Source organism: Lagenorhynchus albirostris, chromosome 8, assembly GCF_949774975.1.
Source record: "Lagenorhynchus albirostris chromosome 8, mLagAlb1.1, whole genome shotgun sequence".
Classification (NCBI taxonomy): Eukaryota; Metazoa; Chordata; class Mammalia; order Artiodactyla; family Delphinidae; genus Lagenorhynchus; species Lagenorhynchus albirostris.
The window spans coordinates 86,313,389-86,339,628 of NC_083102.1; the positions used below are offsets into that span (position 1 = coordinate 86,313,389).

The 26,240-nt window shown below is 41.1% G+C and overlaps 1 protein-coding gene across 3 annotated transcripts in view; it reads right to left on the bottom strand.

Moving 5' to 3' along the window:
• Positions 1-4,548, bottom strand: part of SLC26A5 (solute carrier family 26 member 5) — a 30,206-nt gene extending 25,658 nt beyond the window's left edge. For all 3 annotated transcript variants that reach the window (XM_060156199.1, XM_060156198.1, XM_060156200.1), the window contains exons 1-2: positions 4,397-4,548; positions 2,295-2,434 (exon numbers count right to left, since the gene is read on the bottom strand). In XM_060156199.1, coding sequence (XP_060012182.1) covers positions 2,295-2,434; positions 4,397-4,548 — 292 coding nt within the window. The remainder of the gene's footprint in view (positions 1-2,294; positions 2,435-4,396) is intronic.
• Positions 4,549-26,240: the final 21,692 nt, after the last annotated feature.

The following is a 26,240-nucleotide window of genomic DNA, read 5'->3' on the forward strand; positions in this document are numbered from 1 at the left end:
TCTTTCAGCTGTTTTTCTACCGTTTATCTCCATTTTTCTAAATCAGCAGTTCCTACATGAGCGGATTCTGCCCAGCCCAGGGGACATCTGGCAATGTCTGAAGACATTTTTTATTACCAAGCCTGGGAGTGGGGCTGCTGCTGCATCTAGTGGGTAGAAGCCAGGGATGCTGCTACCCACCCTGCAATGCACAGGATGGCCCCCCACCACCAGTGTACATGGTACAGGCTGAGAAACCCATTCTACATAACCTGTTCACATTGTTACTTCTTGGTTTATCGTTGTAGATATAAACTGTTGACCTTCTGTAATGCCTATTTTTTCAGATTCCTCTAGGTTATGATTTCAGGGTTATGTGACTTTTTTTTTCCTTTCTAGAAAGTTTTGGGATCTTCTATTTATTCCTGGTATTCTGATATTTTACAATGGTGTGTCTTGTTTTAAGTTAATTTTTCACGAATTCTGATGGGTACCTGATGGTTGCTCTCAGTCTGAAAACTCATGTATTTCAATTCTGAGAATATTCTTTGTCACTATAGCTCTTTTCTCTGGGTACAGGTGACCATCTGCCTTGTGCTGTAAGTTCTTGCAGGCTCTCTGGAGCTGAACAGGGCAAGGAAGAGCCTTTGTGAGCTCACAGTTCAATGGGTAGATGTTTACGTAATGTCTACAGGTCCAAAAAAAGTTGTGGAATGGCACTTCAGTAAAAAACCCAACTAGGCTAAATTCTGAGGATTTCTTTGACGTATTCATTTACATGCGTTCACTACAGCCATTTCCTGTGGCGCTGTCAGTCCAACTTGACTGAATGTCAGTCTAGCTCCTATTTCCCACTCTGGATGCCGAGCCTCTGTCTGCTCCTCCCCCTGCCCTCACCTCTGCCTTTAAATACATCCCTTTCTCTATCCTTGGGGTGTTGGTGCCAAAATTGTTGTGGAGAGTGGTCCTAAACCTGATTTAAGGCTTTTGTTTAACAGATTTAATAGATTCGATAACTCAGTCACTTGGAAAATTAAAAACTCAGCTAACTGATCACTGGGAAAATTTTTTTTTTTTTTTTTTTTTTTTTACAAAGCGATTGTTCAGTAATTAGTTTTTGGGCAACTGGAGAAGGGAATAGATTTTCTGCCAGCTTACCTAGAGGCTGTTCAAGCCATTATCACCTTTTGACCACACTGAGTCACTGTCACCTCTAATTGGTCTCCCTACATTCATCCTGGTGACCTCTCGCCAGCCAAGTCCACTCCCCGCACAACAGTCTCAGTGATCTCTTACCAGAAATACCCAACTGAAAAAAGCACGCTGACAGCTTTCACTGCGCTCAGAACGAAATCCAAAGGGTCCCGTCAAGGCTGTGCACACCTGCCACTGCTCGCCTTGCCAGGCTCCAGCCCCTCACTCCCCACACTCCTAGCACCCTGCCTCTCTCATAATTCTTCAAACACCCAATTCTCTTCCTGCTAAATGCCTTCACACATGCTATCACTTCTTCCTGAAGTGCACTTCTTCTCATTCTTTACCTCCCTGCTACTCGTCCTTCAGGTCTCACTTCAATCTCACCTTCTTAAAGGGGTTTTTGTGACTTACCTACTTAAATTAGGTCCCCCTAGTATCACCATGTCAGAGTGCCCTGTATCTTCCTTCACAGTGTTTACCATCATTTGCAATAAAAACTGATGCGTGCTGTTATGTGCTTCATGTTTCCCTGATTGGATAGTTAGTTCCATGAAGATGGGGACGGCCAGGCAGATACTTGATAAATGTGTGTGAATAATCAATGAGTGTTTTCTTAAATTCTTATATCACATATAAAATCACACAAAGGCACAAGAATTCAGTATATCATGGTCCCTTGTAGTAAGAATATGGACTTATAAGTCAAGAACCTGAACAAGGACAACCCCTGAAAGAAACACAACATTGGAAATCAACTATACTTCAATAAAATTTAAAAAACAACAAAAAAAAACAACAAAAAAGGACAACCTCAACAACATGCTCATGGAGTGACTGATTAACTTGGCGAGAGAAAGGCAATGCCCAGCCAGCTCCTACATGTACTGGTCTGTAAAACAGTATTACCACATTCTACAACTAATATCTCCGGGGCTTTTAAAAGGTTATTTTAAAGGGTTATTTCTGGAGAATTCCTTTAAACAGGTGAAGGTTACTAGAACTATAATGATAAAAACTATGAATTTCCAATCACGATGAAATTAAACAGAAAAATGGTCAAGCAACTGTTTGAGGAGATGGTAGCGAAGGACAGAAAGAAAGAAATATATTCTACTGACCTTGAGGAAGCTGTAGCACACCTGTGCTTATGCCTGAGACTATGTCACCCAACACATACTCCTTGAATCTGTATGCAGGCAACCACTTGGTTATGGGGAGGAACATGTAAATGATATTTCGTATTTTCTTAGGGGTACATCTGGAGAACAAAGAAATAGATAAAATGAGGATCATTTCTGTAGAGTTCACACCAAGGCATTTTCCCTTCCTCATATCCTGGAGCAGTAAGGAAGAATTCAAAACTGGTGCGGAGGATGACTCTTCTACTCTGCAGAGGTCAGAGACAAGAAGACCTGCTTATTATTATTATTTAAAAAAAATAGGAACATCTGGGCTTCCCTGGTGGCGCAGTGGTTGTGAGTCCGCCTGCCGATGCAGGGGATGCGGGTTCGTGCCCCGGTCCGGGAAGATCCCACATGCCGCGGAGCGGCTGGGCCTGTGAGCCATGGCTGCTAAGCCTGTGCGTCCAGAGCCTGTGCTCCACAACGGGAGAGGCCACAACAGTGAGAGGCCCGCGTAACGCAAAAAAAAAAAAAAAAAAAAGGAACATCTGAATTGTCTCCACTCTAATGCTCTACAACTGACCATGAAAAAAAATATTAGCTTCAAAATAGTTGAGATATCCCAGAAGCTATTATTTCAACAGGTGAAACCCTTAATGTGCTTCCTGTGTTGGTGCAAAGTGAAGTAGGGGAATTATTTACTGATTGAGTTAACTCTTGGATGTGGAACCAATGACCAGCATCTACCCACTTAGTTTTCCCTTTCCTTATAAAATGAAGGAAATTTTCACAGGTATTATGAGCTTTATGAATATGTCTCTGATTAGGTAAACTCAAAGCACCATTTGTCACGGGAGCACTGTAGCTAAGTCTATGTCTGGTTATCTTGGTTAGGTGAACACCATGCTGAAAAAACCAAGGCTTTGCATTTAATCCCCGGATGGTTTAATTAACTTTGATACACAGACTATATTCTGGACCTCAGCCAGTCCTTTTGCCAGTCTATGCCTATAATCAAAGCCATCAGTGAGTAAGAGTATGGACAGATGAGTTCCATCACCACTGTGACAGCCTCAAGTCCTCCTGGTGATGAGGAAGCAACTTATTCCATTTAAAAGGATAATGCATTACTGCAGCATGCATGGTATTTTATACAGTGCCTTTAGTGGTTAAGAGCATCTGGTAATTAGATGCAGGAAGATACGGGAAGCAAAATGTCAGGCAACTATGGCAAGAGCAATGAATTTGAGTGAAACAAACCAGATTTCATAGCAGTCTCCTGGTTTAGAAAATTGAGATATTAATAACAGCTGCATTTATATACTGCTTGCCATGTGCCTTGCGCTTTGCATATATTAATAGGTTTTAACCCCAGGAACTCGATGATGTAAGCCCTAATTACTATTCCCATTTTACAAAGCAGGAAACTCAAGTGCACAGCTGGTGGGCGGCTGGGACTGGGATCAAAACTCAGACAGTCTGACTCCAGTGCACATACCTTCAACCTCTCGTGATGTCACACCTAGAGCACAGGGTCACTGTGAAGCTTATATGAAGCTGTGGTCTCAAGGGTTCAGGAGGCAGCAATCAGATGGTTTGCAAAATCAGGTGTGCAATCAGGTACACATGTCAGGCACACATGTATTACACAGCCATGTTGCTGGCCTGGGAATGGTAAGTGTCCTAAGACACTGAGTGTCCTTGATAGCTTAGGTTGGGGACTTAAATGCATAGATTCAGGGTGTTGCCACATGGAGTAGAAGTCAAGTGGGAAAAAGAGGGGTTGGAACATTCCTGAGAGACAAATGGAAGAGGTGGATATTATGTAGGTGGGTGGAGAAATGGAAAGTGGGTTGTTTATATAAACCTTTATACAGACATAAAGCATAGAAGGAATTGAATAAATATGGTGAAATATGTAATGAAGCTTGTGTTCCATCAAATATCTACCACTGAATGAACTGTGTGGACAGCTCTGCAAATCACGAGAGCTCACCATTTGTTTTTTCCTCCACATTGCCAGATTCTCTTTATACATTTGACCTTGCTTCTCTCATAAGTGAAAGACAGATTAAAGGAAGTAAGTGGAAACAACATACGTGAATGCCTGTTTCAGCTTATCCCCAATGGATTCCGAAATCTTGTCCTTCTTGTGCAGTCTTTCCTGGAGGACCGGGTGACTAAAGATAGGTCTTTCCACATAGTACCGCTGGGTTGCTGCAAGGATTTCAGTTTCTTCAACATGATCCATAGTACTCTGAAATTATTCATCAATAGCAGGAGACAAGCATTTCCTGAATTTCACTAAGGGAGAAAATAAAAACTCTGTCAGATGCCAAAATCCTACTGATGACCGTTCCGATGCATCTCTTCTTGGCGGTATTATTGCAAGTTATTCTGAGGACCTCTTCATCTTTGGACACCCAGAGCATCTAACCTAGTGATCTGGACAGAGTAGGCACTAATAAATGAAAGGAAAGCAAAGTCAGTAAAAAACATGTTGTCTCTCCCAGGGCAACGAGGGGGTAGTGTGCATACTTTAAACAAAGGATCGTGTTAACTTCAGTGGCTAAATGCTGCAGCAAGTTGACTCCAAGTCAATATTAAGGGAACAGGGAATCAGGCTGACTCTAACCATTTACACATCAAAGAAAAAGAAAAAGGAGCAAGATCAGTGCTTAAATTGACCCTAAGTTTCTTGAAGGTACATTAGCCTCCTTTCCAATTCTGTATTCACATTTGGTTACTCCTTAAATTATTCTATGGTTCAGAGCTGAGGCTTGTGTCTCCACAAGAGCTACAAGTTGAAAACATCAGTGCAATGTTATAATCATTTTAAAGTTTATTGTGTTGTCATGTGTAAGACTATTAGGATGACTGATATATCTATATTTATATCTATCTATCTACCTACCTACCTATCTACATAATGAATACTACTCATATGAGTAAAAGAAATGATTAAGGAATAAAAACCCAGTGTGTTTCTGCACATGGGAATGTGTACAAGGATGTTAACTGCAGCTTTATGACAGTGAAAAGTTGGAAAAAACCCAAATGTCTACCTATATGCAATAAAACATAAATTTTTGTATAGTCATAAATTGAACGCTATGCAGTAATTTTAAAAAAATGAACTAAATCTGTATGTCATCATCAATAAATCTCAAAAACTTAATTTTCAATAAAAATGCAAGGCACAGGTGGGTACTTCAAGGATGCAATTATTTAAACAAAGTTTAAAAACCTTACCAAGCAATAATGTAGGTTGTTTGTGTACACACATATATGTAGTAAATGTATAAAAGCATGCATGTCAACGACAAACACTAAGATCAGGATGTTGTTACCTCTGGAGAGAAGGGGAACGAGACTCGGAAGAGATAGGGAGCTTCAACTAACCAAATCTGCAATGTTCACTTTGTAAAAAAAGAACTGGCACAAAAAGAGCAAAATGTTAAGATTTGACTAAGTCATGTGGTAAGTACACTGGTGTTTAATACACGACTCTGTCTGTAAATTTGAATGATATATTTTATTTTTTTATTATTATTATTAATTAATTTATTTATTTTTGCGGTACACGGGCCTCACTGTTGTGGCCTCTCCCATTGCGGAGCACAGGCTCCGGACGCGCAGGCTCAGCGGCCATGGCTCACGGGCCCAGCCGCTCCGCGGCATGTGGGATCTTCCCGGACCGGGCCACGAACCTGTGTCCCCTGCATCGGCAGGCGGACTCTCAACCAGTGCGCCACCAGGGAAGCCCTGAATGATATATTTTATAATAAAAATTAAGTGCTCAACAACAACTAAAGCCATCAGTCCTAACTGAAGGAAGTTAAGGGCAGAGGAGTTGGGGGTTAGCGTGGGTTAATGGTTAGGTGCCTGTGTGGTGACTGAGTGAAGGCGGGGGATTATTGATGCTGGTCAATCCAATTCCCTTATGGTGAAATCTTAACATTCAAATTGAAATTACGTTCATGTTTTCAACCAGGAAACATCACGCAAAATAAATGCCTAAGTCTAAGGAGGCTGAAAATTTAAAAGTCTAGAATAAAAGGGAATTCTAGCAGCAAATGCAACTAAGTATCAGGACAGATGATATGAAAAGATAAGCCTGGAGAAAGAGGATTCTGCAGTAGAATCTGACAAAGTAAGATTGTACATCTTTTGTTTTACAGTTAGCAAGGCTGGTTGGCTTTTCATCTAACTTTTTATTTATTATTCCAGGAACTCATCATAATATCCAAAAATGACTGGGCTGAGGTATGCGGGTGGGGTCTGAAACACAGCAACACCACCACTCTGCCTTCCCCCTGCCCCCAACTCCTCCAGAACATCACGCAACAGCATCATAGAACCATATGCAATTCAGGCAACCTCCCATGCTGCTTTAAGCCTCTGTACCCATGCCCAGAGTTCCATTCACTCTGACAAGAAATTGTTTCTTTCCCCTCACTCTCCTTCCACTTTCTCCACACCCTAATCACTGTATCTTTCAAAACCCAGGTTTTGTCCTTTGCTTTCCTGAGTCCCGTCTCACCTGTAATCCCCTGTGATGTCGGTCTATACTCGCTGCTTCATATAATTTTCTGTTTCTTCCCACTGTATAATTATTGGTCTCCTCTTCTAGACTGCAAATTCCTTGAGGCAATACCATACCCTGAATTCCCAGGACCCAGTACAGTCCTTGTCTTACTGATGAACGTACACAGTCTTTGGACTGGTGCATCATGTTGTCGATAGTGTATGCCACGCCTCCTCTCTGTTACTTCATATTACAGAGGATTAAGTCTGCTCTGACATTTTAATTTAATTATTTATGCTTCTGGACACCTCCTCCTTGGTTGTCTTCTGTCCTACTTTAGAAAGATAACTTCCTTCTTGATATAGCCACTCAAAGAGAAAAAGACCAGGTAGATCTGAGGGAGGTTTAATAAGAATCCCTGTTGCAAAAACCTACTTTTACCACTGATTTTACTGTTACTCCACATGAATTTGCCCAGTTGTCGATGGGATGAATTGTGATGACCACGTCTAGGGATGTGTTATCGTAGAAGGCAGCAGTGACCAAAACTGCCCTCTCACCACCTGGGGAAGGTTTTAAAGGACTGGTGTCTGGCCCCACTCTGAACCTCCTGAATTAGGATCCCATAGGTGGGGCCTGGACAGTGGGCACTTACTCTGAGTAGGTGTGAGCTCACATCCCTGTACCTGAGTGGCAACCTTCTTTGAAGTTTTCAGAGTAACATAATAGGTTAGGCTGAAATGTAGCAGAAGAAATAAAATATTTCTAAAATATTAGAGATCCTTCTCTTTATTCTCAAAAGTCCTCTGGCCACCCCCAACAGGAATTCCTCATTTACACCTATTACTCGGAAGGCCATTTCTCATCTCCTCATTTCTCCCCCTCACAGAACCTGGAAATAATTTCTACCTCATTAAGCAGGGCAATTATATGTAAGTTTTAAATTACTCCAGCAAGATTCAGATGGTCAGCTAGGTAGGAATTTAACATATTTAGAAATACTGGCTTTCAACTCTGCCTAAACACGGAATCTCCTCAGGTGCTTTTGAGAAACAGCAATGCCTGGGCTCTACACCAGACCAATTAGCACAGAGCCTCCGAGCAGGGCCTCTGGGAGGTGTGGCCCAGGCATCGTTTTTTAGAGCATCCTAAGATGATTCTAATGAGCAGATAAAGTGAAAAAACCACTGTTTTATAACCTAAGAGAGAGAAATACATATGAAAAAGACATAGGAAAATCACAAAGAAATATCTGAAAACAAAAACCAATTATAGGCTTTTCCAAAATTAATAATGAATCAGTGACATGATTAAAGCCAGATGAGTTTTTTTAAAGTAAACTTTATAAAATAACATAGGCTATGCTATAATACAATACATATAATATGCTATAATGTAATATGCTTACTGAAAAATCCATTAAGTAAGTTTTGAAGAGGAATATGAAATATAAGGACATGATTTACCAGTAAAAAATGTTTCTTTGCATTTGCCATTTTCATTCAGGGCACTGGTTCTCAGCCCTGGCTGCACACTGGAATCACCTGACTCTACTGCCAGGGATTCTGATTTAATTGGTCTGGGAGGCAGGCAGGGATTGAGAGTTTAAAAGCTCTCCAAGTGATTCAAATGCACAGCCAAGGTTCAAAACCACTGACTTAGAGGCTGGCAGTATACACACTCACATTTACCTACACAACCAACCAACCAAAAAGAAGAAAACTGAATAGGGTGTAAATAAATTGTGTGCAATGCATTATATTACTGTCTTTGCTTATGTGTATCTTTGAAATATTTAATAAAAACTTACAAAAGAGAGAATTATCTAGCTTAGGTTTCTCCAGCAAAGTCTTATTTCTATTTGTATATTCTCATAACAAAAGGGAGTTGTGCGTAGGTGGGCAGTGCAACATCCACTACACTTCATGCAAATGCTGAATAAAACTGAAGCCTTAGTTGTTACAAACATTCCATTCAAGGTTTAAATTAGGATCAAATATTAAAGGAATTTAGACCCCAAAACATTAGATGGACTTAGGAAAGCCTTAGGGTATGCACTCTCTGCAGTGTTGCCAAATAAAATATAGGGTGCCCAATTAAATTTGAATGTCAGATAAGCAACAAATAGTTGGTTAGTATAAGTATGTTCCAAATTTTGCATGGGGCATACTTATATTAAAAATTTATTGTTTATCCCAACTTTAACTATTATATTTTTCTTTGCTAAACCTTGCAACAATAACTCTCTGTAGGTCAGGAAGAGACAGAGAAAAGACGGGATTCTCAAATTTTTGAGGTTTTAGGACCCTGGCTACAATCTATGTCCTCCTTGAGATATCTGGCAGTTCAAAGATGTCTCAACTGGGAAAGAAAAGGACTGCTGAGAACAGTAAAGGAGAAGAGGATGTTATAATGAAAGGCTGTCTTATTGGGGAACTTTTTATGTTCACCACAATGATTAAATAATTAAAGCCTTGAAGGCTATCAATAACCACCTCATCAGAAGAAGAGAGGCAAAGTAACCAAGGGACCAATGCAGGAGATCAAATGACCAGACGCTTATCTGACAGATAATGAGCTTCAAGTGTGCTGATTGCAATTATAAATCACCAAGTTGTAAGACTAAGTACATAAACCCTCACACGAGAAAAGTCACCTCTCAGATGGCCCAAAGGGACAAGTCTTCTGGCAGGCCCTCCAACGAAAATACTAATAACAGAAAAGCAAATTGATCTAGACATTCAAGCCCTGCTTTCCACAGCTATGAAAGAAGGGATTTAAAAACAGTTTAGAACACCTTTCAACATAGATTTCTAGATCTGAAAGTAATCTTGGAAATCATACAATTTAACTCCCTCACTTTGTGAGAAAAGGAGCTCATCTTCACTCACTTGACTTATCCAAAAATATTCTCAGAATGCAAACCTTGTTTCCTATTCAAAGTAGTCATCAAATATAAAAGGCTCAGATATTTATAAATAAAAATGTAAAACTACATTTTTATTTAGAACAACAGCAACATTTTAAACTTCAGACTAAAGGCAAGAATTAATTGCTTGACAATTATGAAGATGCACTATGCTTTTGTGGAAGATGCTCCAAACTGGAGGTTGGGGGCAGGGTCTGGCCCTAGTTCTGCCTCTCAATCATCTGAGCTATTCTATACTGTTATGACAGGATCAACTAGACCAGGAGTCCCCATACTTGGAAGCACATTGGAATCACATGGAGAGCGTCAAAAACCACAGATTTCCAGGCCCTCTAGAAATTCTGATTTAGTAATTCTGGAGTCTCTATTTTTCAAAGCTCACAGAGTAAGACTATAGCCCAGAAAAGAATTACAGTCCAGAAATAATTTTTCTTTCACCTATGACATTACCAGCCTTTCCCTGAAAGCAATTTGAAAAAGCTGCTTCCTCTTTTCTACACTTCTGGGACTTTTAGCGTAACCAAGATAAATTCCCTGCTTTTCCTTATTAACAACCACTGATTAACTAAAGAGGCCCAATATGTAGAAAGGCCATGCAAAATCCATGCAAACTGGTCCTGAATGTAGACTGTAAGCTCCATGAGGGGAGGGCCACTGTCTGAACACCTAGCACATAGTGGCATGCAGCTTGCTGACTGAATGCTCCCGCAGTGTTTTTGAGTGTTGGGGGCCAAGGTTGCTGGAGGATGTAGCCTGGGGCTCTTCCCATCCTTTCCCTCTTCTTTTATAATTATCCACCTCCCCTGAGGAGGAGGCCACCTACCTCCTCAGCCAAAGGATTCTTAGATTAGTATCCAGAGAGGCAACACCGTATGGTAGGCTTTGGGTTCGGAGAGACTGTGTTTGTAGACTGGAACTGGCACTCGATATGTGTTTTTTGCAAGCCTTCATTTGTTTATCTATAAGTGGAAGTTCGGAGCATAGGCTGTGAAATCACACAGATCTAAGTTCCGGTCCTGGTACTGGCCTCTTGCTAGGACATCTAGCAAGTTACCTAACCTCTCTAAATAGGGTGACCATAAGTCCTGGCTTATGCTTGCTGTCCCAGAGTAATTCTTACTTCCAGAATGTCCTGGATTGGAAAATAAATTATATGTTTCCTTCCGATTCTTCAGCTATACCACTCAGATAAAACCTCGTTATATATCTGTGAAAATAAATTAGAAAATGTTTCTAAAGTACTTACATGGGGCCTGGCACACAGTAAGTGCTCAATAAGTGTGACCGTTACTACTGTGGAGAGGGTACCTAATTTCCTTCAACCTCGGGTTGCTCATTTGTAAGTGGGGATAATGGTTTTCCTTTGTTTTCATTTAATTGTCTTTTTGAATCACTGACATATTCACAAGGCTCAAAAATTATGTGCAAAAAGAATTAAAGTGAAGTTACACTGCCATTCCGTGGCTGGGAGCAATCATGGTGTCAGTTTCCTGTGTGTCTTCCCAGAGATATTTTCTACATAAGCAGATATGGGTATACGGTTTTCTTCTTATAAACGGTAGCATGACTTAACCCCATTCTACACCTTGCTTTTTTCACTTACTATATCTTGGTGATCTTTCCATATCAGTACAAAAAAGTTTCCTCTTTCTTGTGTTTTTAAACAGCTGCATACTGTGCTGTTACATGGATGTTCCTCAGTTTGCTTGGCCAGTACTGGTAGTGCTACACTGAGGCTTAATGTAAGAATTATGAAGCGCTTAGAATAAGGCACTCAATATTTATTATTTATAATTACTATTACCTTTTAGACAAACCTCACATTTATTTCCTTTCACCTGCTCCATTTCTCGAGGCCTTGGGTCTCCCTTTATTCATTCGTTCCAATACAAACCTACTTAGTTTCTAGTAATGTTTGGTTGAAACATGCAAGTTGACTATGCTTACAGATTAATAAACTATGGTACATGCCCTCAGGGAACTTGTCATCTAATGTCTTTGCAGCAATCTATATCCATTTAAGGATGTCTTACAGGTGGCTAGGGGCATATGAAATAATGGAACATATAGGGGAACATAGGAGGTTCTGGGGATGGGGGCAAGAGATCATTGGTGAGGAAATACGACACTTAGGAAATCAGATCAAGGGCCTTTGATATAAAAATCATGTTACTTTTTTCCTTCTTTTTATAAAAGTAATATATAAGCACTGTGAAAATTTGGAAATTTTCCATTTCTCTCATGCATAAATGATACATAGTAAATGTATATTGCAAATACATATGTTTGTATGTATATGTAATGTATATTTACTTGGCTGAAATGGTCTTAATAGTTTTGCATTAAAATTTTTTTTTACTTAACATTATATCATAAACATTTTGCCATGTCAATAAACAACTTCAGGGACTTCCCTGGTGGCGCAGTGGCTGAGAATCTGCCTGCCAATGCAGGGGACACAGGTTCGATCCCTGGTCTGGGAAGATCCCCCATGCCGTGGAGCAACGAAGCCCCTGCGCCACAACTACTGAAGCCCACGTGCCTAGACCCTGTGCTCCGCAACAAGAGAAGCCACCGCAATGAGAAACCCGTACACCACAACAAAGAGTAGCTCTCACTCACCGCAACTAAAGAAAGTCCGCACACAGCAACAAGGACCCAATGCAGCAAAAAATAAAGAATAAAATTTAAAAAAATAAACAACTTCAGAAGATATTTTTTAATGATTTTATAATATTTTCTAATATATATGTACCATGATTTAGTTAACCACCTTCCTTATTATTAGACACTTAGGCTACTTCTAATTTTCTGCTATCACAAGTGAGATTTTGTTTTTCGATCTGAGTTTATGTGTGTAATGGTAATAAAATATAGTTCATATTTAAACAACGTTAATGCTCATTTTAAGTAGTGGGTAACTTACAAAGTGAGTACATAAAAACTTCAAATTGACTTAAAAATATTATGAATGATTGACATTTATGTGAGCTTCTTGTCTATACACAATGATTAGTCATTATAGTATAACATTTATTGACACTCTGCCATTGAAGAATCACAGTGTCTATGGAAGGTAGGAATTACCCACATTTTTCAGGAGTAATAACAGCTGGGATTGGAATTTAGGTCTGCTCACTGCAGAAACCATGCTCTTATGCTATGCTGTCTCATTAACTGTGCATCAGATTAATCGTATCAAAATGTTTATCTACTTTTATCGAAATTATATTAATTATAGGCATATGTTGTCACTTGTGATTTGTTGCTTAGGAAGCATGGTGGTCTTAACCAAATTAGAAGCAAGATTAGAGGTCAAGCAAGGTTTCAGAGAGGATACTGCACTGGAAGTAGCTCTTGAGGCAAAAAGTGAAGGTGTGTGACTCTGCACACAGAAGTGAAAGGTTAAAAATTAATAGGACCTATTCACAGAATACCAAAAGCACTGGTAACAACTTTGTTTTAGGTAGTTATAGGAAATGAAACTGGAGAGGTCGAATAGGATGAGGTCTTATAGGACCATAAAAGGCAAGCTACACATTCAAATGTGAAGCCATATGCTCTAGCTATTTGAACATATTCCCATCCTCCTTTGTCCTATACAGAACTACTGATCAAAACCACCATACCAGGGACTTCCCTGGTGGCACAGTGGTTAAGAATCCACCTGCCAATGCAGGGGACACGGGTTTGAGCCCTGGTCTGGGAAGATCCCACATGCTGCAGAGCAACTAAGCCCGTGTGCTACAACTACTGAGTCTTCCCTCTAGAGCCTGCGGGCCACCACTACTGAGCCCGCACGCACCTAGAGCCTGTGCTCCACGACACGAGAAGCCACCGCAACGAGAAGCCTGCACACCGCAACAAAGAGTAGCCCCCGCTCTCCACAACTAGAGAAAGCCTGTGGGCAGCAACGAAGACCCGACGCAGCCAAAAATAAATGAATAAATAAATTTATAAAAACCACCATACCATGGAAAAATTATTCAATTCCACTAAAGATACTGAATCTCTTCCAGCACTAATTTTCTGTGACTCCTTAAGTTGATAAATTGCAAGATTTATTTTCCAACTAGGAACACATGAAAGATCATTAATAGTCAGAAGATATGCCTCCAGAATCTTCTCTGGGACAAAAAGCTCAGTAAATCACATTGGTGCTTAAGTTTGAATGACAGATATTTTAATAAGAAAGAGTTCTCTAGTTTAAGTGAAAATGAAAGAACTACTGGCTTACCAGTCATTTCCTTTTCTAAAATAATAACTTTAGTCAAAATAATACAGACATGATAAAAATACAAGTATTATGGAAGGGCTAATCACAAAAATAAACAGTTTTCCATCCCTCTTTTCCCCAACTCCAGCTGTATTCACTGAAGCGACCATTTTCTTAAAACCAGTTTTTGTTTTTAGTTCTTCTTGTGGGCTTATTTTTAACTCTAAATCAGCATTTTCAAAAAGAGTGCTATTAGTATTTTGGGTGGGACTTGTGTGGAACTGTGCTGTGCGCTTTGCATTTTCATCTCCGATACTAAATAAATGCTAGTAGTGCCCTCCAGCCACTATGATACATTTCCAAATCTCCTCTAGAATTGAGAACTACTGCTCTAAGTAATATAATTATATGGCTATATATGTTGTAACATCTTTTTTGGATTATAATTGCTTTACAATGGTGTGTTAGTTTCTGCTGTGTAACAAAGTGAGTCAGCTATATATATATATATATCTCCATATCCCCTCCCTCTTGCATCACCCTCCCTATCCCACCCCTCTAGGTGGTCACAAAGCACCAAGCTGATCTCCCTGTGCTATGCAGCTGCTTCCCACTAGCTATTTTACATTTGGTAGTGTATATATAGCCATGCCACTCTCTTACTTGGTCCCAGCTTACCTTTCCCCCTCCCCGTGTCCTCAAGTCCATTCTCTACGTCTGTGTCTTTATTCCTGTCCTGCCCCTAGGTTCTTCAGAACCATTTTTTTTTTTTTTTTTAGATTCCACATATGTGTTAGCATACAGTATTTTTCTCTTTCGGACTTACTTCACTCTGTATGAGAGACTCTAGGTGCGTCCACCTCACTACAAATAATTCAATTTCGTTTCTTTTCATGGCTGAGTCTATCTTTTGATTTATCGAAATTAGACATTTATGAATGCTTACCATGAAAAATGAATATTTAAGTCTCCACATTGCCTGCAATTTTTTGCTAGATTGTATTACTTAAAAAGAAAAATTTATTCATTTTTGGCTGCATTGGGTCTTCGTGGCTGCATGCAGACTTTCTCTAGTTGTGGTGAGCGGGGGCTTCTCATTGCAGTGGCTTCTCTTGTTGCGGAGCACCAGCTCTAAGCACGTGGGCTTCAGTACTTGTGGCACGCAGGCTCTGTAGTCGTGGTACACGGGCTTACTTGCTCCATGGCATGTGGGATCTTCCTGGACCAGGGATCAAAGCCGGGTCCCCTGCATTGCCAGGGGGATTCTTAACCACTGCACCACCAGGGAAGTCCCTGTATTACCTTTTAATTTGTTGACCTATATAACCAATATAGGCTAAGTCATTCTCTCTATTCTTTCCTTCTGGAATTTCTATTAGACATTTGTTGGAGCTTCTCATTATACCACTGTGTCTTTTAACCTCTGACATTTTCCATCTTTTAAACTCAATGGGTTGATTCTAGGCAATTTTCTCAGATTTGGCTTCTAGTTCACTAATCTACCTTTGGCTCTAATATGTTGTTTAGTTAGTACATTAATTTTTAAAAAAGCCTATATTTTTCGTTTATCTTCTTTTTGAAATATGCTTTTTTGTGCACTATTTTTTTCCTTTTTTCTATTCTTTTTACCCCTTTAATAATTTTTTTTTTTTTCCCCCAGTATGCGGGCCTCTCACTGCTGTGGCCTCTCCCGTTGTGGAGCACAGGCTCCGGATGCGCAGGCTCAGCGGCCATGGCTCACGGGCTCAGCCGCTCCGCGGCATGTGGGGTCCTCCCGGACCAGGGCACGAACCCATGTCCCCTGCACCGGCAGGCGGACTCCCAACCACTGCGCCACCAGGGGAGCCCACTCCTTTAATAATTTTTAACACACTTATGATTTTTTTCACATATTTCTGTTATTTTCAATTCTTTGGGATGTGATTCTTCTATTTGTTTTGTTTGCTGACACTCCCTTATGGTGGTTTGTAGGTTTTTAAAATTGTGAGCTCATATTAAATGGGAGGGACGTGAGAAGAGGTTCCCTGTCTCCTTGGGCCTGAGGTCACGTCTTCCTTCCAGATTTAAATGGCATGATCCCATCCCCACACCCCAGGATCTGTATCCCCCAGAGAAACTGCTATGGTTATGCTGAGTATAAGCTTGTACTTAGTGCTCTTTTAAACCATTTCCTGCATTCTTCTGGCAGTCTTTATTTTAAAGTTAACTACTTATTTAAACATGTCATTGTGTTTTATTCTTTATTTTTGTATGTTTGTACTGAAGGGAGGTCTGTATGACTCAGTTTAGTTCTCCAGGTTGCTAGATGTCCTGTTACTATAACTCTGTGAATATAGTTCATTACTGGTTCTATCTGTTGAACAGAAATTACTTAGTTCTTCTTAAAGTCATTCTTCTTGGAGTTTACTGACTACTTGTTTTAATTTGCATCAATTTCTGTCTAAGCCTGGTACAAAGCTGCCAGCCTAGGATTGCATTTGGGGAGTAACACTCTTATTTCACATGTTCCTCCTTCTTACTTTTTACTCTCTTTTTGCTAGAGCACATCCTTAGGCAACTGTTTCAGAAAGGGTACTTGCAAGTAAATTGCCTGAGTCTTTGAAGATCTGAAAAGGTCTTCATTTTACTCTCACACTTAATAATTTTACTGGCAATAGAATTTTAAGTTCAAAATCATTTTCCCTCATAACTCTGAAGGCATTGCTCCACTGTAGTTTAGTATCCAGTTCAATGATGAGAAGCTTTACATCAATCTTGAGTGACTTTATTTTCTCTTTCAGAAAGTTTTAGGAACCTCTCTGTATCCTTGACTCTGAAATTTTATAATGATTATATCTCTATATAGATATTTTTCCATTCATTTGATGGATCATTTTTCTCTCACGCTTTTCCTCAACTACAGGAAATCTTTTCCTAGTATTTTTTTGTCAACTTCTTCCCTTCCATTTTGTTTTCTCTTTCTAGAGCCCCAATAGGCTGAAAGTGGACTTAATGGACTATTTCTCTATGTTTCTTATCTTTTCTAGCATATATATTCCCCATCTCTTTGACATTTCATTGTACATTCCAGGAGATTTCTTAAACTTTATCTTTCAGCTGCTCTAATAAACTAATTTTTATTTTAGCAATTATTTTTAAAATTTATTTATTTATTTAAAATAAAATTTATTTATTTTAAAATTTCAAGATCCTTTTTTGCCTGTTTTTTGATTATACTTTTTCTTTATAGAATTGTGTTTTTGTTGTATGGAAACAATATCTTTTTAATCACTGAGGGTACTCACATTTTTTTAAAGCTATTTTCTTTCTGTTTTTGATAGTCTTTAGATTTTTATTTTATTTTTTTAATTGAAGTATAGTTGATTTACAACGCTGTGTAGCTTTACTTCAGGATGAGGAGGCAAGAGCTGGCCTTCAGGCTAGGGGCACCTCTCTTTTCAAATGCCAGAAACAGAAAGGGTTTACTCTTCAATGCCAAACGCCCAGTCTCTCTGCTTTCAGGCCCCCCTGCTTATGCCTGCTCTCTGTCCTTGCTGACTTCATGCTCAGAGCTTCTTTCTAGAGGGTCACTCTCCCTCCCCTGGTGGTGATCCAAATCTTGGTTCTGTTTCATCAGCAACTTGCCTCCAAACATTTCGCTATCCCATTCTCTTCAGAGTTCTTCCTACTATTTTAAATGTTACAGCCATTTAAAAAGAGTTATAGGACAGAGGGAAGGCAAATGCCTGCCCTTAGTCTGTCATCTTTCATTTTTACTTATTTTTTTTTCATTTTGCAAATTGGGTGATTGTGTGCTAAATTTTACATAGTAAACGTATTTTCAATATAAAGTATATATAGATGTATGGAGAAAAATGTGAAAGCATTTATCACAAAATGGTAAACAGAGGTTATGTTTGGAATTGTGGGTAATTTTATTTTCTTCTTGCCTGTACTTTCTAGGATTTCCACAGTAGACCCTATTATTTTCATAACAAACATAATAAAAGTAAGTTTTAAGTGCTGATAATAGGATTGAAAGGTACTTTCTGTTATACTTTCAGAGGAGGAGTCTGCAAACATAGGCGACCCTTACATTTGAGAGGAAAGGTGAGATTTATGTTCAGAGACCTCTGAGAATCCCAGATTTGAGAATACCGCTAATTGAGAGATGGATGGACCCAAGCTACCAGGTTTATGTTTTTGTTACATGCTTCACATGCAACCCGAGGAGGCAGGCAATAATTTCTCCACTGCCAGTGACGCATTATCAGGCCCTTTCAGATTTGTTCTCCACTGATAATTGAAACCAAAACCACTACTGCAGGAATCACACACCAATACCACCTACAGGGGCCAGGTAGGTAATGACAATGATTGAAGTGAACCAGGTGAGTCTGTGCCAATCTCAAGAGCACATGCCAAGTCCGAAGTGGTCACTGCTAGTCAGCTCTCACTGAATGTTGGCTTCCATTTTAAACTTTCTTCATACTGAGGTTCGACTGACATATAATGAACTGCACAGATCAGTGTTTGGTTTAATGTGTTTTATCATGCATTTCAGACTACTATGCACAGAACCTTTTCATCATCCAGAATTTCTCCTAGTGGCCCTACCTAGTCAATCCCTGCCACACCCCCATGTCAGGGAGCCTCAGTTCCGATTTCCATCGTCATAGATTAGTTTTGCTCATCCTAGAACTTCATATAAATAGAACATTCAATTTTCAAAGAGAACTTGAAACTGTATTTTAATGAAAACTTTCTTAATTTTTAAATGTTGGAAACCAACACAAATTTTTATAAAACAATATGCAGACCCAACAAATCACACAGGCTACATTCTATTCGCTAGCAATGCAACCACTTTTTGTCTGGACTATAGTATAAACCGAGGATATACCTTGTATAAGTTTATTAATTTCTCTCATGATTGTTGGTTTTGGTACTGACCATTTTTGTTTCTTATTGACTAGTGGCACGTTCTTTAAAAAGGAAGGGCAAGCCTAATCTTCAGGGTATCAAGAAAGCAAAGATGGGAAGACTGAATCCCACTCCAGAGCCAACCTTGGGGATAAAGAAACCACAAGGGGAAATATCGGTATCACCTGATTTGATGAGGAAACAAAAACTGGTTAACATCCAGAGGGTGTAACAAACTAGAAACAGAGATCACAGGGCTTCCGTTGTTTTGGCTAACCAGTAAGAAGCCGCATCTTCATCTCACCGTAGAAGTATCACACGGAAAAGGCCCTACGAGATCTTCCCCACCCTCCCAGACTCCATCACACAGCCACCCCTTTCTTTGCTGATTTCATTTCCTTCCACTTCCCCCCTCATCACTCTGCGCCAGCCACTCGGACCTCCTTGCTGTTTTGTGTATGTGCCAGGCCCACACCTGCCTCAGGGCCACTGTGTTGGCTAGAAAGCTCCACTCCCAGAAAGCTCCATAACCTATTCTTTTCTTTTCTTTTTTTTTCTTTCTTTCTTTTTTTTTAATCATCTTTGGGTCTAGTCTCAGGGTCACATTCTCAGGCCACCTTATTTTAAATATTGCCCAACCAACTCCTCCACTGCCTTCCTCCCAGCTTTCTTTTTCTCCACAGCACGTATCACCATCTAACTCACAATGTATTTTACTTCTTTATTTTCTGTCTCCCCTCCTGCCTTCGCAAAAATGAAAGCTATAGGAGGACAGGTGCAAAGCAGAAATTCATTAGACACTTGTTGAATGGTTAAGTGAATCAAGGAAGGAAGGAAGAAACAAAATACCCTGCTAGCTTTGGAGACTGTTGTTAAAAGTGTTCAAGAAAACAGGGACCAGTTAAGAAGATGTTATCATTTCTAATTACCTTGAGGAAGTAAAGATTAAAAAGCAAACTAATGATAATTGAAACCAAAACCTAAGAACCAGACCAACCCTGATTATACTTACTAGCTTCAAAAATTAGATCTGTGGGAGGACAAATGCTTATATATAAACACATAATTGGGTGTTTGAGTTTAGCAAGAATTAAGTTTTTCATTAGATTTAAAGTTATGATGATAAAACCACCTTTTTCTAGCACATTTGTTCCTATCTTAATTCATTTTAAGACGTAGATAAAGAATAAATTGTGACATAACAAAATAGCCTGTGCCCAATACCACTAAATCTTTGGGAACAATGATCAGCAATAAACATATAAAACGAATCCAATCTTAGAATTTTTTCTGAGTGCAGCCAGCTCTAGGAGGATGGAGAGTGTGGGGCTGAGCTGAATCTGTGGTTCTCCATCACATTTTTGACTCCAGGTAAGGGCAGCTCTGAGACACAAAAGTAAAGAGCCCCAGAGCCAGTAGCTTTCCACTCCAGAAGAAAATATTCCCCAACCTAAGACATTATTTAGGATTAAGTCGGGCTCTGGGATTGGTCAATGCTGAATTAGACCAAGTATGTCCAGGCTGCCAATTCACCCATGAAGATACCACTCCACGCACTGTGTATGGAAGATGCAGGGAACACGTAGGGATCATGGGCCACAAGCCCACATCTACCAACACATCTACCAACACACAGCAGGTGGGATCCGATTTGCCTAAAGTTTAGAAAACTTGAGAATAAATGTGTAGGAGCTCTAGGACCAATAGCAGAGAGAAAAGAAATTAAGTGTAGCTCCTTGCAATCCATGAGCCTCCTTAGCCTTGTTTTACATTTCCTTCTTAATGCCTTTCCATCTTTTGTCAACTTAGGTCCATTTCCCTTTACTGATCTGACAGTCACACATACATAGTTTTTTTCTTCTTCTAAGTGTTTTGGGATACGAAGGGCAGTGGGAGGAAAAAAAGGGTAGGATAAAGAGAAATAAATTTCACGGATTACACTTTAATAACTCATATCTCTAAACTGAAGAATAATTTTCAAAGTGTGAACATGTACAGAATTTACAATGTAATGGCAACAAGATTAGGCCCCAACAACTGATGAAAGTACACAATGTGCTCTTATCTCAGTTCTGGTAACTCGATAGTCTACAACTACTTGAGAAGGTGTGAGGATCATTTTTTTATCTCAGTTTGGACACAGAAGCTCACATTTCAGCAACGATCGATGTGATCATCCTTATCCCTTGCTGACACCTTCTCCACAACCCCAGAAAGTCACAGATCACCTCTAGGAGAAACTTTCAATAGGCTAGTAAACACTGGCATGGATACCGAGAGAAGAGAGATAATCGTCTCTGGGGACCTTCAGGAACAGCTAATCATTTTAGATGGGCAGAGTTACACCTAATTCAGTCCATCAAAACGAACGAGGTGCTGAGAATTCGCAAAGCATTGTGGGAATATTGAAACCACGAGAAGGCACAGCATCTTCCCTGAATAAATTTAAATTGCTTGATTTGGACTGCTTCTTAGAAAGGTGTGTTTAGGCTTGGTTACCATGGAGTGGACGTAATGCTGGGCCAAGCTACGCATGAAAGCAGATTTTACTGCTTTTAGGTTACACAACCTTAGAATCAGTTCTTAGTGTTTATTTAACCCAGTGATTCTCAATCTTGGCTGGACATTAGTGTTTCCTGGGGGTGTGGGGGGACTTGTAAAAAACAGAGATATCTGGGCCTGCCCCAGATCAATTAAATCAGAATCTCTGACCCAGTGTATACACATATTTTAAATAAACTCTCCAGTTCCATCAAATGCAGGGAACTACACAGTAGTTGAGAACCACTGATCCCATGACACACACTTCATCCATAGAAAAATTACGGTCCAAATAATTTAATTGATTTGTTACTTAACCAAGATCACATACCTAGTTAAGGAGAGAACTTGGATTAAAACCATGATCTCCATTAATTTAGTAATCCAGTTAATGTCTATCAATGACATTCTAGGGTTGTGACCAGTTACCTAGTTGTCACTCAAAGATAAGATAAGTTAAAACTGGTTCATATCTAAGGATCAGTTAGGTTGGTCCTGATCCAAGTTAAAAGGAGACAGTAAACCGTTTACTGGCATTCTCTTTCTTACCATTTTCTTCCAAATAGTGCTACATGATACAGGCTTCTGGAAATATTAAGGAATCTTGTAGTCCAGGTAAAATTCATCACTACCTATGACTCACTCTCCCATTTTACTAGTTCCAGGGGCCTCTACTTACCCAGATCCAACGTGCAGCACACAGAGCAGGGGGCAGGGTCCCCAGATGGGAGGTCTAGTGCAGCTCAGTGAAATCCTGATCTGTGAGGCTGAGAGCTGGAGATGGGAGAGCTTGCTCCTTGGCCCTGGGGATAGAAGAAGGAAAGTTAATCCACTGGTTACTGTTTCTTTTTAAAAGAATTTATGTCCAAAATATTCTTAATGCTGTCCACTCATTCCTAATACTAACCAACTCTCTCCAAGACACAACCACTGCTATCACAGTGGTTCACATTGAATATGGTAATTATATATCTATCTCCTTCCCAAAGGTGAACTACTAGTATGTGTTGTGTGAGAGTAAGTTCAAATTTTGAACTCAACCATTCCCATATTAGAAAAGTTGGCAGGTGATAAACAGTTCTGAATGAGGCATCAGTGCTAAGAGAAAAATCATCTCAGAAACACTTTCCTTGAGAAGAAAAAGAAAAATTGAAAAACGAGATTCATGATGTTCAAGATAAAAGCTGATCTTGAGCAACTAAAAAATTAATAGGACTAATTTGTCTTCAGTCTTTTACAACTAATTATTACCATTCACAGAACACTTACTCAAAAGGCCAGGTATTTATTTCATTTGAAGTAAATTAAAATATATCTACAGTCTGTGGATTTACCCACATCCTTGCTTCATTTCCATTTTCCTCCATCTACCTACCTTCTGACTTATTTACTGCTCCTGTTCTTTTTTTGTTTTTTTAATAAATTTATTTATTTATTTATTATTTTTGGCTGTGCTGGGTCTTTGTTGCTGTGCACGGGCTTCTCACTGAGGTGGCTTCTCTTGGTGCAGAGCATGGGCTCTAGGCGCACAGGCTTCAGTAGTTGTGGCTCGTGGGCTCTAGAGCACAGGCTCAGTAGTTGTGGCTCACAGGCTTAGTTGCTCCACAGCATGTGGGATCTTCCCGGCCCAGGGCTCGAACCTGTGTCCCCTGCATAGGCAGGCAGATTCTTAACCACTGTGCCACCAGGGAAGTCCCACTGCCCCTGTTCTTAAGCAAGATACCATGAATCCTCCAAAAGACACACAACATTCTAAATGAGTGTGCATTTTTTCTAGGGATCAAGTCCCTAGCTTTGGCCAGATTTTAAAAAAGGCCTGTCCCCTCCCCAAAAGTCCCCTAGAATACAACTGTTTTCAAGGGTAAAATTGGGAAGCTGATGATGATGTTGATGGCTTCTGGTATCTACAGTTAAAGGTTTTATGAAGTTGGTCTCTGGAACTATCTTTCAAAAGAAGGCTTGAAAGATTTCCTGAAACTGGATCTATCTTCCAAAAGAATGGACTTAGATAAGACAGTTTGGAAAGCACCAGAAATTAAATTTATTCATGCTGACTCTGTCTTCTTTCGTGCAAGATTTCACTAGTTTGAAACCAAAGGAAAGGAAAATCAACATCTAATTTTTCTTGTTGATTTTGACTTCATTAACTTAACGGTAATGTAAAGGCTAAGGAAAACGTACTTTCTTATTTAGTTGTATTACTTAGAAAACCTTTTACTTTGGAATTACTAAAACGCAGACCACCTGCAATGGCACGATAAAATTGCCAAATGATTAAGTTATCAGGGGCTACACATGGCATTTAGCATGAAGAGAAGCCCAACTGTTTTTGATTTTAAATTGAACAGGCACCGCATCTACACCTTACAAATCAGTCCACTGTTGTTGTTGTTGTTGTTTTAATTACAAAGTTCCACCATCTTCCATTCTTCTGCAGCTCTTAGCAAAGCACCTCATACAGGAAAGGTGCTCAAATTCTTGTTGGATTGAGTCAATTCTTTTGGTATCACTCATAAATTAATGAGGAACGTGTAACTCTGTATAGTTTCAGAGTAGTTAAAGAGAAAAAAAAAAAAAGAAAGAAATGCTACGTAACAGAATTGGGGCTTCAGGTGTTACTTAACAGGCTAGAATGCTTTCCAACAGTGCACTTAAGATATCAGCCATAGCAACCTTACCTACGAATTCTTACCCCTGTTTCTTTCTAATGCACATTGGCTTGAATTTCTCTCTCCTGCCTCCCGTCCCCTGCCTGAAACTCTTCAGAAACAAAGAAACACTACAGAAATAATTAGAAGGATTGCCTGGCAAAAACCTATTTCAAATTTCACTTCAGAAAGGCTTATGCATCCTATTGCATGCTTCAAATTCCTCTCCATTTCCAAGCTCACCTTAAATGATACATTTATATAACACTAGAGATTCCCAGTTCTCAGATAAGAAAAAGATGAATCAGTCCACCCTCCACCCCGAAATTGCCATTTTTGTTGTGTTTCCATTCAGGTTTTGAAAGTTTTAGACCCCACATTAATACATACTCCTCATCACGGGGAGGAAAAGAATCTCCCCACCTGCCTCACAGCCTGTGTGACCGCCGCTTTAGGGTTTCCATCCTGCTTCATCGTGGGTCTGGCCCAGAGTGCGCCCCAGCTAGGCAGTCAATTGCAAGCGAACTGATTTCCTGATCAACTGTTTTACACGTCAGGGCTTTCGGAGGCCATCATATCAGGGCAGCTATTACGGTAGAGCGCCCACTGCTTAGGCCGGAAACTTGTCTTAGTCGGGAGGCCACCACTACCAAATTCTAGGGCAGGAAGGCTCTCAGCAAGCCCTCCGCTCAGGGAGAGGCCGGAGACCCGAAGTTCAAACGTCCCCCGGGCGCCGGGAGGAGGCGGGGAGCAGCCCAGTCTCCGAACCACAGCTCCCCTGGGGGAACCAGAGCCGTCCAAGCGGCGAGCGTACCCCGGCTCCCGGCTTGGCCGGGGGCGGCGCCGGGCTCCAGGAAGAAGACGAAGGGCAGCACCGGGGCTGGGGTACACGCGGCCTGAGGCTACGCACAGCGGGTTAAGGCGGAGGGTTCTGGGCGCCTGAGAGGCTACGAAAACAAAACTGTAAAGACCAGAGGGTTGCGTTAGAACCACGGGGACGCACACGTCCAGTGAAGACGCAAACGTCGGGTGAAGAAGCTGTGCGGCCGCGGCCTCGGGGGGGCGGGTTGGCAAAGGAAGGCGCTTCTTCAGACTTTATCCTGTCAGGGGTGAGAGACGGCCAAGGCGTGGGCACGTCAAATGTTGAATTCGTTTTAGGAAAGGGGTTTTCGGAGAGGTAGAGAGACCGAGACACAGAGCGGAGCTAAAGACGCCGGGAGAGGCGGCGACGCAGCGAGCCCCGTGGGCCCCCGCGGACCAGGCGAGGGGCGCTCCGCGCGCGCCGCGGCCGCTCCCGCCCCGGCCCCGGCCCGCGCGCACTCACCGGCCGGCGCTGCCCGGCGCTGCCCTGGGCGGAGCCGCCGCCCCGCCGCGCTCCGGAGCCGCTGCCGCCTCGACGCCGCGCCACTGCTCCCTAGACCGGCAGTGGAGGCGCGGCGCCCGGCGCGACCCGTAACCCGAGCCCGCCCCGCCCCCCGCCGCGCCGCGCGACCCCTGCGCCTCAGAGCCTCCTCTCGAACTTCTAAGGTGGAAGGAAAGCCACACCCCGCGCGTCCAGCCCAGCAGTGCTGCGCGAGCCACACCCACGCTCGTCGCCCGCGGCCCACGGACTCCTCAAGATGGGATTCGTGCAGCAAGCAGAATAGACAAGCGAGAGTATTCAAGCGGGAAACATTTCATTGCTTACTGTCATTTTCTTTTAATGAAAATACCCTAACAGATATTTCAAAATACACTCATTATGGAGACTCACGTTGACACAGGAACAATGACAATACTGAATTGACAGTGCAGTTTTTTTTTTTTTTTTTTTTTTGCGGTACGCGGGCCTCTCACTGTTGTGGCCTCTCCCGTTGCGGAGCACAGGCTCCGGACGCGCAGGCTCAGCGGCCATGGCTCACGGGCCCAGCCGCTCCGCGGCACGTGGGATCTTCCCGGACCGGGGCACAAACCCGTGTCCCCTGCATCGGCAGGCGGACTCTCAACCACTGCGCCACCAGGGAAGCCCTGTTTTGTTTTTTAAAGCTTTGACGAATTGCCTCGGATGAACACTACCTGCAAACATGCGCGACAGATTCTTTCCCAGGCATTCGAGTTAGAATTTACAAATCAGCTTTTGTTTTTTATTAAGTAATGCAACATAATATGCAATTTAGGAGAAAGGAATATAAATGGAGGG